Source organism: Tachypleus tridentatus, chromosome 2, assembly GCF_004210375.1.
Source record: "Tachypleus tridentatus isolate NWPU-2018 chromosome 2, ASM421037v1, whole genome shotgun sequence".
In the NCBI taxonomy this organism is placed as follows: Eukaryota; Metazoa; Arthropoda; class Merostomata; order Xiphosura; family Limulidae; genus Tachypleus; species Tachypleus tridentatus.
This window is the reverse complement of record NC_134826.1, coordinates 134,285,178-134,298,927: the sequence shown is the minus strand read 5'-3', so window position 1 is coordinate 134,298,927 and position 13,750 is coordinate 134,285,178. Positions and strand designations below refer to the sequence as shown.

Sequence of the window (13,750 nt, the reverse complement as noted above, 5' to 3'; positions counted from 1 at the left end):
ATTGAGTGTGTCTAGTCGAAATATTTTAGAAAATATTTGTCATTTTCCTTCAAAAAGTGATGTAAGCATTTGATTGTGAATATAGGCCACGTGACATTTTAACGTCATTGCCAGACCCCTCCAATAACATACCACTTATGAGGTGTGTCAAACTTACATACTCTATCTTTTGTCTTGGTGGCATTTGGTTGGTGTAAACAAACGTTCGAACTGACTTTTATGTGCTAATTAAATGGAATGTTTCCTTTCTTTAAAATATAAGTTAATTAAGTAAAATTACTATATTTTATATCTCTAAAATAATTTTAAGATAATGTTATCTAAAACGAAATATATAAATTTGAATTTCTATACTTTCGTTACAATGTGACACTTGTGTTATTACACGATATTTAAATTTACACTGAACTCTAAGCTTAATAAGTGAGTTTGTTTGTTAATGAATTTCGCGAATAGCTACACGAGAGCTATCTGCGCTAGCCGTCCCTAATTTAGCAGTGTAAGACTACAGGAAAGTCAGCTATTCATCACCACCCACCACCACCTCGTAGACTTCTATTTTACCAATAACTAGTGGGACTGACCGTCACATTATAACGCCCCCACGGCTGAAAAGGCGAGCATGTTTGGTGCGATGGGGATTCGAACCCACGACCCTCAGATTACGAGTCGAGTGCCCTATCCACCTAGCCATGCCCGGCCACCTTTGTAGAGTCAGCTGGAATATTCGTCTTGATAACCAACGTTTAAAACGCTGAACGTACATGTAATGCCACAATATTATATAAAGTGTTTTCAATCTACAGATGCAATGTCTTTTCAATAAGGCCCGCCATGGCCAAGAGTGTAAAGGCGTGCGACTCGTAATCTGAGGGTCGCGGATTCGCATTGCCGTCGCGCTAAACATGCTCGCCCTTTCAGCCGTGGGGGCGTTATAATGTGACGGTCAATCCCACTATTCGTTGGTAAAAGAGTAGCCCAAGAGTTGGCGGTGGGTGGTGATGACTAGCTGCCTTCCCTCTAGTCTTACACTGCTAAATTAGGGACGGCTAGCACAGATAGCCCTCGAGTAGCTTTGTGCGAAATTCAAAAACCAAACAAACTTTTCAATAAATGGCTGATTAAATTTTTTTGTTTCATTACCTTATTTTATTATTAAAAATAGTTTCTTAAAATGTTCCATTATTTGCACATTATTTTTATTAACTTCTTTGATAAAAATAGTCCTGGAAACTGAAAACTCTTCGTGCTTGGTAGAAATGAGAGTCCAGTATAAAATAAATAAATAATGACTTAGAGAGACTAAAATACAAATTTAATTAGTAAGGATTTAAGTTTAGCATGTTAATCAGTAAAATTGTTAGCATTAATTTATCAACTTTGAAAATGTCTGTTAAATGTTATTAGCAAATTAGGCCTACAGTAGTTTGTGTCGAAATAATTTGAAGTAAAGCCCGTGGGTGAAAGTGGCTACAGCAGACGTCAAAGATAAAATAAATTATTCAATTGCTGTTGGTTGAACCAGCTCTAAAAATGTATTTTTCTAAATAAATTGTCCAAAAGAACCCGCCCAACGATAGAACATACTTCTGCTGCAATAAACTAGATTCGCCGAATTCACGTCTCATCAATGCTGTAGTAGGCCTAGTACAATTATGTAACGCAACGTTTCTGTTGTTTATTAGGCGTTGATAATAACTGAATCTAAAATACTTTATCATTATATATGATATGACATACTGTCATAATTAATCATTCATTATTATTCAGTGGAATGACTGTTTACTTATTTGTTTGTTAAGTTCTTTTCTTCATCAAAAATGTAAATTTCAGCAAATTGAAGACTGTTTAAAGGCCCGGTGTATTCTTTCATTTGCTCCAGTGGTGGCGCGAAGGATGGGGGAAATTACTCCTGTGTACCATGCAAAGGCTGAACGCTCTTTGGGGCTGGTCACCAATTTTGTTTTGAATATTAGGGACATCAAAATACAGCCTTGCCCCGGACTCAGCGAATCCTCCTTCTGTCACTGAAACGACTAATGTTACCGAAAAATAAATAAAAGAACAAAATAGAGCTCTGCGTTATTGTATTTTAAATGAAAATCAGATTTTGTAAAAATAATCACAACTAAAAAGAAAAATAACATTCATAGATTTGTTGCAATATAAATACTTACATGCTTAAAAGTTCGAATGTGCCACAGAGGTATAAAAGATAACAAAACGAGGCACTTAATTTAAATATACTAAATGATTAGAATATTGTGCGTGTGCCATTACACCTGTTGTTGCTGCTGGGTTTTTTTCACTTTTTGTGGGAATTCAGTTTAAATCCAATAACCTCTCTGTCTTAAACGTTCCATAAGAAATAGTTGAAACATGCGTAATTGCTTTTAAATTAAACTGTCTCGAAAGCTTCGTGTAAGGTTCACAGCTAACTGGAATATAAGGTAGCATACTTGTTTGTTTGACGACGAAACATTTTAGCCAAAGCCAGTTTATCACGTACACTCAACCCCAAGCTTCTCAACTGGCGGGAAACCTGGTTTATTTAAATCGACACGTGTCCAATCTCATATCAGTTGAATTTTCAGTATTTCCCGTAGGGGATTGTTTACCCGCACGAGGTGACATTCCAAAAATATCCAATAAGCTCGAAGTCCTTTCAAAGAATTGGCGAGCATAAGGAAGAGAGAGAGTTTCATTATTATTTGTGACCTTGGCCAGTGGTTTGTTATGTTTTAGGACATACGTTTATCTTACAGTTACAGTACAAAGTTTTTGTCAAGTTACTCCAGGAAAATCCAACCCAACTGAAAGAAAGACGTACATATCCTATTACCAAGTTTCACAACAAGGTAAGGAATTCTTGTCGTTACATGAGTAGCGAATTCATTCACAGCATATCCTTTAAACCATATCTGTTTCGTGCGCTATAAATTGTATAATAAAAATTTACCTGTATAAACCAGACTCGCGTGCGTGTGAGGTTAATTCCCAGAGAGAACTGACGACACACTCTTCACCAAGCAGTTTACCTACACAATAGTATGTGGCTATTTTTATCGTATTTGTATTAGTTCTAGAAATTCTAAAATTCATGTAATACGCAAGTTATGATATCATTTAAGTTATACAATCGTATAAAAAATGTTTAGTCACAACGTAATAATATAATTTATCAATTTTTATTTTCGCAAGTTTACAACAAAACCACATTTTAGGCTTAGTTCAAAATTCATAATCTACTTGTATTTATGTAGTTATACGTAAAATTACATATACGAACCTCCAAATGTTTATATATTATTGTTTTGTAATAGAATGCCCTAGTTAAATTAGTATTTTTACTTTATAAACTGTTTTTGTCCCAGTATTTCCATTCCATTATTATGTATTAGCATATATTCTTGTTCCGTCATAAGCTTTTAATATGCATATAATCCCATATTATTATTATTATGTAGCAGCGTGGAAATTACCGTTACTTTGTAAAATGTTCCTTATGGTAATGTTCCTTTTACCAACATCGTAACTTGTTGTTGTTCCTCTTGACAATGTCCTTATGTTATTGTTGTTACTGTCAGACTCTTTGTAAATGTTCTTATAAGAGGGCTATGATTTACTGAACCCATAATCTACTCATCAGATATATTTAGGCCCGGCATGGCCAAGCGTGTTAAGGCGTGCGATTCGTAATTTGAGGGTCGCGGGTTCGCATCCCCGTCGCGTCAAACATGCTCGCCCTTTCAGCAGTGGGGGCGTTATAATGTGGCAGTCAATCCCACTATTCGTTGGTAAAAGAGTAGCCCAAGATTTGGCGGTGGATGGTAATGACTAGCTGCCTTCCCTCTAGTCTTGCGCTACTAAATTAGGAACGGCTAGCGCAGATAGCCCTGGAGTAGCTTTGTGCGAAATTTAAAAATAAACACAAAAAACAAACAGATATATTTAAATTGTCATCAGAACCTTTTGTGTCTCGTCTACCTTCCCATGTCGTTCTTACTGTTAGTACTGCTCAAAATGTCCAAACACCTTGATTGTACATAAATTTAACATTAATTTTACATAGCAATATAACTCCTATTAATTGGATTTGGAATCTTGTTATATAAATCTTTGTGAATTTCCGAAACCACTACCAACAACTAACTCCCTATGGGGAAAAAAATCATTTCCCTGTTTAACTGTTGTGAACTGAAACCTAACTTACCGTTTGATATTTAATGTGTCGTTATACTCTCATATTTTTCCCGCCTTCTTTTTTTTGGACATTTTGACGCTATTCGTTTTTTTTTTTCTCTACTCTAACATTATGATTATTTTTTAGCAATTTCCTTACGTGTAATTTAGTCAAAACTCTAAGTTTTTCAGCACAATTCATCTTTCGTGCTTCCATGACGTGAAGAAGTATGAAGTTACTATTGACAACCACTGATTAACCCTTTGAATACTGAAAATAAGTTGGTTTGGTTTTTTTTTAATTTCGCGCAAAGCTACTCGAGGGCTAGCTGCGCTAGCCGTCCCTAATTTAGCAGTGTAAGACTAGAGGGAAGGCAGGTAGTCATCACCACCCATCGCCAACGCTTGGGCTACTGTTTTACCAACGAATAGGGAGATTGACCGTCACATTATAACACCCACACGGCTGAAAGGGCGATCCTGTTTGGTGCGACAGGGATGCGAACTCGCGACCCTGAGATTACGAATCGCACGCCTTAACACGCTTGGTCATGCCGGGCGCAGTATTACATGAAATTTGGAAAACTTGCATGCAACAAACTTGAAGTATTTCGATTAGTTAGTTTTAGATTTATACCCAATTACATCAATATAACAATTTCAATAACTCAACTGCTTTAGTTTTAAATTATGTTTAATCCTAGGGTTAAATGTATCAAGACTTATTAATGTATTTTAAATGTGAAGGTTTCTACACGAGTCAAGGATGTGTAAAAGTTGTATTGCGTACAAAGTATAATAAAAAAAAAATATTTTCATGGACAAATTCGCCATCAGTAAATTTATATTATTAATGAAAAAACAAACACTGAGCGGGTAATCAAAAGTGGAGTTGGAAAAAAAACAACATTAATTTTCGATTGTGTGTTGAGTAGATATACTTGTTTTATTCTGTTTTTTATATTCATTTGTTGTCTAGTCGCTCTTATGTCGAACCCAGTGGCATCTCTGTAGACTTCTGATCTGGCATGGCCAAGTGTGTTAAGGCGTTCGACTCGTAATCCGAGGGTCGCGGGTTCGAATCCCGGCCACACCAAACATGCTCGCCCTTTCATCCGTATGGGGCGTTATAATGTGACGGTCAATCCCACTATTCGTTGATAAAAGAGCAGCCCAAGATTTGGCGGTGGGTGGTGATGACTAGCTGCTTTCCCTCTAGTCTTGCACTGCTAAATTAGAGACGGCTAACGCAGATAGTCCTCGAATAGCTTTGCTCAAAATTCAAAAACAAACAATTCTATCTGTCATGGTATTTTTCTAGTAGTTTTATTCCTTTTCAATTTATTTGAAGACTTCCATAGTCTTACCTTCACTTTACTATTCCAGAAAAATCTGAAATCCGTACAGTTGAACTGTGTTGGTTGTGATAAGGGGTTTCTTGTGAGAATTTAACTTTTTCATTTAGATTTACTCATGTATGATCTGGCACATACATCCAGAAGATGGTCTTAACATACAATTGTTTTGCTTTCTTCCATCAATCAGGGTACAAATCAATCTAAATTGTATTCAGTACTACCTATGAATCTCCAATAGTTTTAAAATCACGTGATATCCACGCTAGGTTTTAATAACTAGATGATATATAGTAAATACTAAAGCATTATGTATTTAAAATCTAAATAAAAGGTTGAAAATACAAACTCATTTCAATTGCACTGTTGTCTGGTTTGGTTCGTTTGAAATTGTGCGCAAAGCTGTCGAAGGCTGGAGGAAAGGAAGCTAGTCACCACCGTCCACCAACAACTTTGGGTTATTCTTTTACCAACGAATATTGATACTAATCATTACATTATTATGACATCACAGTTAAAAATGAAAGCATGTTCAGTGATAGAAAATCCGCTGTCTGATTTGATGAGAAGAAATCCACTGAGACAAAGTTTGAAGGCGGTTTGAATGTGTATTGATGAGAAACTATTATCTGTATATGATTATGACAAACTATTATCAAAACGTACATTTGTTATTAAGTTAAACTCTTAAAAAAGTTTTAATATCCATTCAAGCAGTCTTCAAGCTTTACGTCCGTCTGTTGTCTTCTATTTAAACTGATGTGAGTGATTTAATATCCATTCAAGCAGTCTTCAAGGTCTGTTGTCTTCTATTTAAACTGATGTGAGTGATTTAATACCCATTCAAGCAGTCTTCAAGCTTTACGTCCGTCTGTTGTCTTCTATTTAAACTGATGTGAGTGATTTAATATCCATTCAAGCAGTCTTCAAGGTCTGTTCTCTTCTATTTAAACTGATGTGAGTGATTTAATATCCATTCAAGCAGTCTTCAAGGTCTGTTCTCTTCTATTTAAACTGATGTGAGTGATTTAATATCCATTCAAGCAGTCTTCAAGGTCTGTTGTCTTCTATTTAAACTGATGTGAGTGATTTAATATCCATTCAAGCAGTCTTCAAGGTCTGTTCTCTTCTATTTAAACTGATGTGAGTGATTTAATATCCATTCAAGCAGTCTTCAAGGTCTGTTCTCTTCTATTTAAACTGATGTGAGTGATTTAATATCCATTCAAGCAGTCTTCAAGGTCTGTTCTCTTCTATTTAAACTGATGTGAGTGATTTAATACCCATTCAAGCAGTCTTCAAGGTCTGTTCTCTTCTATTTAAACTGATGTGAATGATTGTCATATGGTGTTAAATTCTCCCCCTTATTTTTTTAACGGCTGACATTTTTGAGGTTCATTGGTTGGTCTCGTGGATATAGCCTTTCGTCCTTGTTCGTTCTTCAGATTTTATATTTGTTTTGTTTCTTTTAATTTCGCGTAAAGCTACACTAGGGATAACTGAGCTAACCATCCGTAATTTAGCAGTGTAAGACTAGAGGGAAGGCAACTAGTCATCACCACCCACCGCCAACTCTTAGACTACTTTTTTATCAACGAATAGTGGGATTGATGAAGAAAACATTGAGATTAGGAATCGTGTGCCTTCACCAACTGACCATGCCGAGCCGCCATTGTTCAGGAGAAGAAATTCCACAGGAAAAGGAAAAAAAATTATGGAAAGCTTGGAAAAAAACTCCTGTAAAAGTATATATCCAATGTACGCTAGCGAATTTTTCTTCATCAACTTTAGGAAATCTTAATCAAACACATTTCTCTAAATTTATCTTCTGTGTATTTTTTGTACAGTATCCATTATTCACGTGTCTCTTAAATTCATTTTCTGGGTATCCTTTATGTGGGATCCACGTGTAACATACCAGATATGTAATGGCATGTCTTAAAATTCTAAGAATTTTTTACTTTTTTTACAGTTATGTCAGTTTTAACCACAATACTTCATGACTGAACTGATTTTACAGAACCATTGTGGTCAAAACACGTTTCACCGGACAATCACGTATGCTTAAAATATTCGCATATGTTCACAATTTAAAAATAATACATCAATTTCCTTTTCGTGGCCAAGCTGCAAGTGCGTGGAAAGTCTGTGGTTCGTGTCCAGCTGCTATAAAATCAATTTCTGTTCATTAGGAGTAAAATGTTTTATATATTTCTTTCTCACCAAAGTTAAAATTGATAATAACATTTATGAAACAAATACCAGGGGACATCAGCAAAAATTTATAGAACTTAAAATCCTAAAACCAATGAAACATCAGAACCCACATAAATATTATGTAATTTAAGTTTAAGTAATTATTTTTCTCGGGTCTGTTTTTTCTGCATTATTATCAGAAGCTGGAATCGTAAAAAAACATATACCTCATTCAACACAAACTCCTTAAAAATAACTTAAAACAACAATACTAATCAATAAAAAAACAGTCCGGCATGGCCAGGTGGTTGAGGCACTCAACTTGTAATCCTAGGGTCGCGAGTTTGAATCTCCGTCACACCAAACATGCTCGCCCTTTTAGTTGTGGGGCGTGATATTGTGATGGTCAATCCCATTATTCTTTCGTAAAAGACTAGCCCAAGAGTTGGCTGTGGGTGATAATGACTAGTTGCCTTCCCTCTAGTCTTACACTGCTAAATTAGGAACGGCTAGTGCAGATAGCCCTTGAGTCGCTTTGCGCGAAATTCAAAACAAAAACCAATAAAACAAAAACGTTAGATCTTTACCTTTAAATACATTAAACCTTAAAAGATCTCATGAAATTGTTCTACTTAAAATAATAATGCAAACAATATATTATACTAACCCGAAATAACACTGTGTGCATGTTTTACTGACTAACAGAAACAAATGTTTTACGTGCTGCCATATTGACCAGCTGAAGTAAGTGTTTACATGCTGCCGTATTAAACGTATGAAATTAACGCTGTATTCGGACTACCCTAATCCTTGTTAACAAGTCCGTAATATGTGTATTTTTAATGATATAGTTTGTGTTGCAAGCAGTTACGGTAAGTTCGATTTTTCTTTAACATTTACAATGACGATTATTTCACTTGAGCAGTTCTTCCTTATAAACAATGCCGAGTATACACGTGAGCTTAATGTTTAGCTCAAAATTATTAACAAATTAACTTGTATGTGACCAATGAAATACTAAGATATTCAATGTTACTAGATGCATCCTGGCACAAATTCAAAATGTTCGAGGTCGTAGTAATTTGTTTTATATTCAAGTACTGCATGCAAGTGGTAAAAAGGATAATTATTAATGGACGCTCTTAGTTTTATTCGAACTTACGGCTAAAGATGGAATTTTAAAATATTAATATGAAACTCTACTTCTTTAATACGTTCTGGAATCAGATCTTTGTGCGCGAGGTAACAAATTTAAAAATAATAATTACGAGATTTAAATAACTCTTGTAAACCTAGCCCTACTTTTCCTTCTATGTCTGTCACGATAAATATCACACGGAAACACACACTAAGTTTTCGTAATTAATTTGTTAATATTATTCCACTTATTACAAGATTAACTATATAACTGATATCCTGGTGTGAAATACGTATTACGTTAACTACTAGGAAATTAAATTTTTCTTGGATTTTACATCTGTGTCAAGAGTGCTCCGTTGGATCTGTCTCCAAATTTACGTCACGGTACGTAGAAACTTACCCGGATTTCACGCCCTGTGTCACGTTGTAACGTTAACTCGCGTGTGGTGTAACGTTGTAACTGCTGTCTTATAAATAACAGCATCTTAAAGATTTTGGAAAGTTAATCGAGTCGTAGCGTGTGGATTTAAGCGCAGAAAAAGTGTGAGCTCATACTAAAATGCATAAGATGGTAAATAGTGCTTCTGATTATATAATTTTTGCATCCTCCTATCTTGAAAGTAAGAAAGACTACTGAATAATTTGCGAAAAAAGTATTTAATCGTGTTTTTAATTTTTACCTTCACTGCAATTACCAATGATAGTGAACTTTGGGAAAATATTGTTGTTGTTTTTTCTCTACGAATAAGAATTTGCTGTCACTTTGCTAACATTTTATTTACATCCAAATATGACTTAACATACTTTACCCGAAACTGAAAATAGCTATATTACTGTTTTTGTTTTGTTTTCTTGTTGTTTTTTCGCAATCCAAACCTCGTTTATTTTGCTTAAAGTGGAGATAGTTACGATTGGAAATGAACTATATCCTGCTGCGTAGAACTTGCTGCTTTTGTCATTTCCTTCTGACGAATAGTAAACGTGAGAAGTTCTGTTGTTTAGTGAAATTATTTGTTTATTACTCAGTCACTACGATAACTCTGAAAATACAGATAGTTATTGTAACACTAAAATAAGTGTTACAGTTTGATTACAGATGCTACTGTTGTAAGTCGACGATATTTTTGTATGAAAATCATACTAATCGAAAAGTGTAAGACTTTTTTTGTATTGGTTGAAAATTATTGTTAGATGATATATCATACGTTATCTCGGAGACAAATTGTAAAAGTAACAAATAGAGCGATAATGCTAACATTATGTTTCTTATAGTTAAAACACAGCGCTGCATTTTGTTCATTTATTATTACATTTGTATTATTTTCGTCAGAAATTTCACATGTCAACAAACTGGAATATGTTATTAGTATTATTGTTACGTCAGTAATATAAACAAAACAAATGCTTCTAAAAATATAATAGCATCATTAAGGACAATAATAGTGCTTCTGAACTATGCAAAGCAAGACAATGATTCCTACAACAACTTTATTTTTCTTTAGCGAAGTCACACTTAGCCTATCTGCTGTGTTTACTAAGGGGAATCGAATCCCTGATTTTAGAGTTAAAAGTCCATAGCCTTATCGCTTTCTTACCGACAGACTAAATAATAATACTCCTTTTTGTATGAATATTAACATATGAAAACAAGAAGTTATAAGGTTATATTTATTATTATTGTAATGTTTGTTTGGATTTTTTAGGTTCACATTAACAAGATGGCCTTGCTGTTTTGGACAATTGCTGTTTTAGTTGTAGCCTCATGTGTTGCTGTAATGCCCTCTGGAGAACATCGTAATTCCTCTACTGAAGAGGACAAAGTGGTAGAAGCCAGCAATCGGTTCGCTGTGTCTCTCTTCAAAGAGTTGAATAAAAAAGGCAATATAATTATCTCCCCCTGGAGTTTGTCGACCGTTTTGGGAATGGCGTATCTTGGTGCTAACGGAAGTACGGCTCAAGAAATGGAAGACGTTTTAGAGTACCGAACCGCGGGTATTGAGGGGAAATCGGTCCACAATGGTTTTAAAAAGCAACATAATATTCTAAACGATGCTAATACAAAAAATGAAGTCAGTAGCGTGAATGTAGCACTAATTAACAGTGAATATGAAATTGCTAAGTCCTACAAAGACTACTTAGAACTATACTACAATTCCACAGTAAAAGAACTGAACTTTACACAAGCGGACTCAGTGTTACAGTGGGTTAATACGTGGGGTTATTGGGCATCTCGTGGAAAGATCACAAAAATGCTGACAGAAACCCCACCAAAAGAAACGAGACTCATGCTTCTAAATGGCGTCTACTTCAAAGGGAATTGGTTAAACCCATTTAATCCTGAAGACACACGTCTTGAAGATTTCCTCAATGACGACGGTAAAACAGTGATGGTTCCTATGATGCATATGACTGAAAGTGTAGCATATACTGAAGATGTAAACTTGGGCGTCTATGCCGCAAGTTTCCCTTACGAGGGTGAGAACATGAGTATGATAATACTTCTTCCAGCAGAGAATTACAACTTGACCGATGTAGAAAACCGGTTCACTCCAGTTATTTTGGATGACATCTTATCCAGTATGAACAAATATAAAATAAAAATTGGTTTACCAAAATTTGAGCTAAAAAACGATCACAAACTTAAAGACGTTCTGCAATCCTTGGGCATGCAATCGGCGTTCAGCAAGCATGGGGCTGATTTTTCAGGAATTACCGGGACATACGACCTTTACGTAGATGAAATCTTCCATAAGACCTTTATTCGCGTAAATGAAGAGGGAACAGAGGCTGCAGCAAACACCGTTATCCAAATACACAATAGACGGAAACTACCTGAATTCTTTGTGAATCGACCATTTCTCTTCGTGATCCGTGACAATCGAAACGGTATCATCCTTTCTTGGGGCGTGTCGCCAAGTTAATGTGATTCTGAGAATGTTGCAGTAGTTAATTTTATTTGAATATTTAGGGTACTTGACATTAATACGGGTGTACTAACTTCTTCCTAGCGTAAATTATTTACCACAACTTACAATCTAACGTAAAAACAAAAAAAAACAACAATCTGTTATCATATATCAATCTGTTTTAATTATATTTTTATTATAAAAGTGTAATTTTAATCTAGAGTTAAAAGGAAAATGCAAATAATTTACAAATATAGCGGATGTTTGTTTTTTTTATCTTTAAATATTCTGTAAAATTAAAGTTATTATGCAAAATGTTTTTAAATGTTCTTAAAAGAAATAAACTTGTCTCGTCATACCCGCGTTAGTTTTTTCCAATAATTGAGCTTTACGGGTCTGTACACAAAATAAGTTCTCTGAATAGTATTATAAATTCATTATACGTGTTAATAATCGATGTGTAAAAATAATTTCCTCATTTATAGGTTATTTATAATAGAGGATTGCAGAGGACGCCATTTAAAAAGAAGATAAAGCTAACTACTTATTGTGGATTTTTGAATGTTAGTTTGTTTTATTATTTTTATCTTCAGAATTAGAGGTGAATAGCAAAAATAACTAGATGTAGTAAGAATTGAAACTAAAGTGGTATATTTCAGTAGTGTGACTGTAGTATAACGTTAGATTAGGTTTAGTACACGTAACATTCTTTATGCTTAATTATAATTCAACTTGCAGTGAGATTTAAAGCTAAATAGTTAATAAGTAGTATATTGAAATCTAGTTAATTATTAAAAGTCCTAACAGTATTAACAACAGGCTACTGGTATTTAATCATAGGATCGAATTTGTATTTTAATTCTACAAATGTAATGGTTAAGACTAGTTCGAGGGTTAAGCGTTCCCAGTTTGTTAGGTGCAGCGAAAGGGTTTTACGTTCGAATTCACAATCGTTGTACACCTTTAGGAGAGCTAGTAGTGAGGATGCCCAATTTATATGTATAATTTTTAGGATGGAGGAAAAAGTGAAAGCTGCTCTAACTAAAGTTGAGGAAATAAAGATAAATATAAACTGTGGCAAATGGCAGGAGGACTTGAATAGAATCTTAGACTTTTACATGTAAGAGATTAATAATAACATTCAGAAATTTAGAAAGGGTAGCATTAAGATCAAAACTAGTGAACTTAGTTGTAAAAACTTTATCTTGAGTAACAGTTTTAAGCCCTTGGAACTACTAAAGGGAGGGAAAGCAAATGAATAGAGAAATATATGAATTATGAACTTAAAGATGTTAGTTATAGATGATTCCTTGATGTGGCATATGGAACGAATAGTCTGTAGGTAAATAGGGACAAAAGAGTTACATTATGCTACTTTGGGGCACAGATGAAAGACAACTAACAGAACAAGAGGTGTGAATGGGGCTGGCATTGATGCAGTTTATGTTGTGTACGTAGAGACTAACAATATAGGGAAGAGTAAGTCAGAGGAGATAACGGGTAAGTGGAAGGGGTTGATACGTATTTATAGATAGAGGCCATAAATTCATTTTATCAGGGGGATACTGTCAACATTTAATTGTGGAAATGAACTTGTAAATTGGTCACTAGACCTAAACCCAAGGCTGAAATTAATATGTAAGGATGAGCAGGTTAGATGGTTGGAGTTGTGGAATTGGCTCAGCAGGAAGAGGGAACTTTTTTGGAATGGATGATTTACACTTAAGTAAGATAGGGTCTGGCATGCTTGCAAAGGCTACAAACTCATCTGTAAGAGAAGTTTTAAACTATAACTGGATAGTGGTATGGGCAAAGATAAACTAAATGTAACAAAACTGAGATGTAGAGGAACGTTTAGCATAGGATATCAGTATGAAAGCAATTATAAGAATAGGGTTAATTGTTACTCTATTAATGCTAGAAGTAATGGAAGTGATTGAGAGAGTGGAAATTCGAGAACATTGCTATATT

The 13,750-nt window shown here is 34.7% G+C and overlaps 1 protein-coding gene across 4 annotated transcripts; it reads left to right on the top strand.

Moving 5' to 3' along the window:
- Window positions 1-2,615: 2,615 nt before the first annotated feature.
- LOC143245171 (intracellular coagulation inhibitor 1-like) lies at window positions 2,616-11,936 on the top strand. Of its 4 annotated transcripts, none has more exons than XM_076491204.1 (2): window positions 2,616-2,858; window positions 10,577-11,936. In XM_076491204.1, the coding sequence occupies exon 2, from the start codon at window positions 10,592-10,594 to the stop codon at window positions 11,792-11,794; it is 1,203 nt and encodes a 400-aa protein (XP_076347319.1). In that variant the 5' UTR covers window positions 2,616-2,858; window positions 10,577-10,591; the 3' UTR covers window positions 11,795-11,936. The 4 variants fall into 4 exon arrangements, with proteins under 4 accessions (XP_076347319.1, XP_076347320.1, XP_076347317.1 ...); XM_076491205.1 differs by lacking the exon at window positions 2,616-2,858 and adding an exon at window positions 3,031-3,048; XM_076491202.1 differs by lacking the exon at window positions 2,616-2,858 and adding an exon at window positions 9,313-9,444.
- The last annotated feature ends 1,814 nt before the right edge of the window (window positions 11,937-13,750 follow it).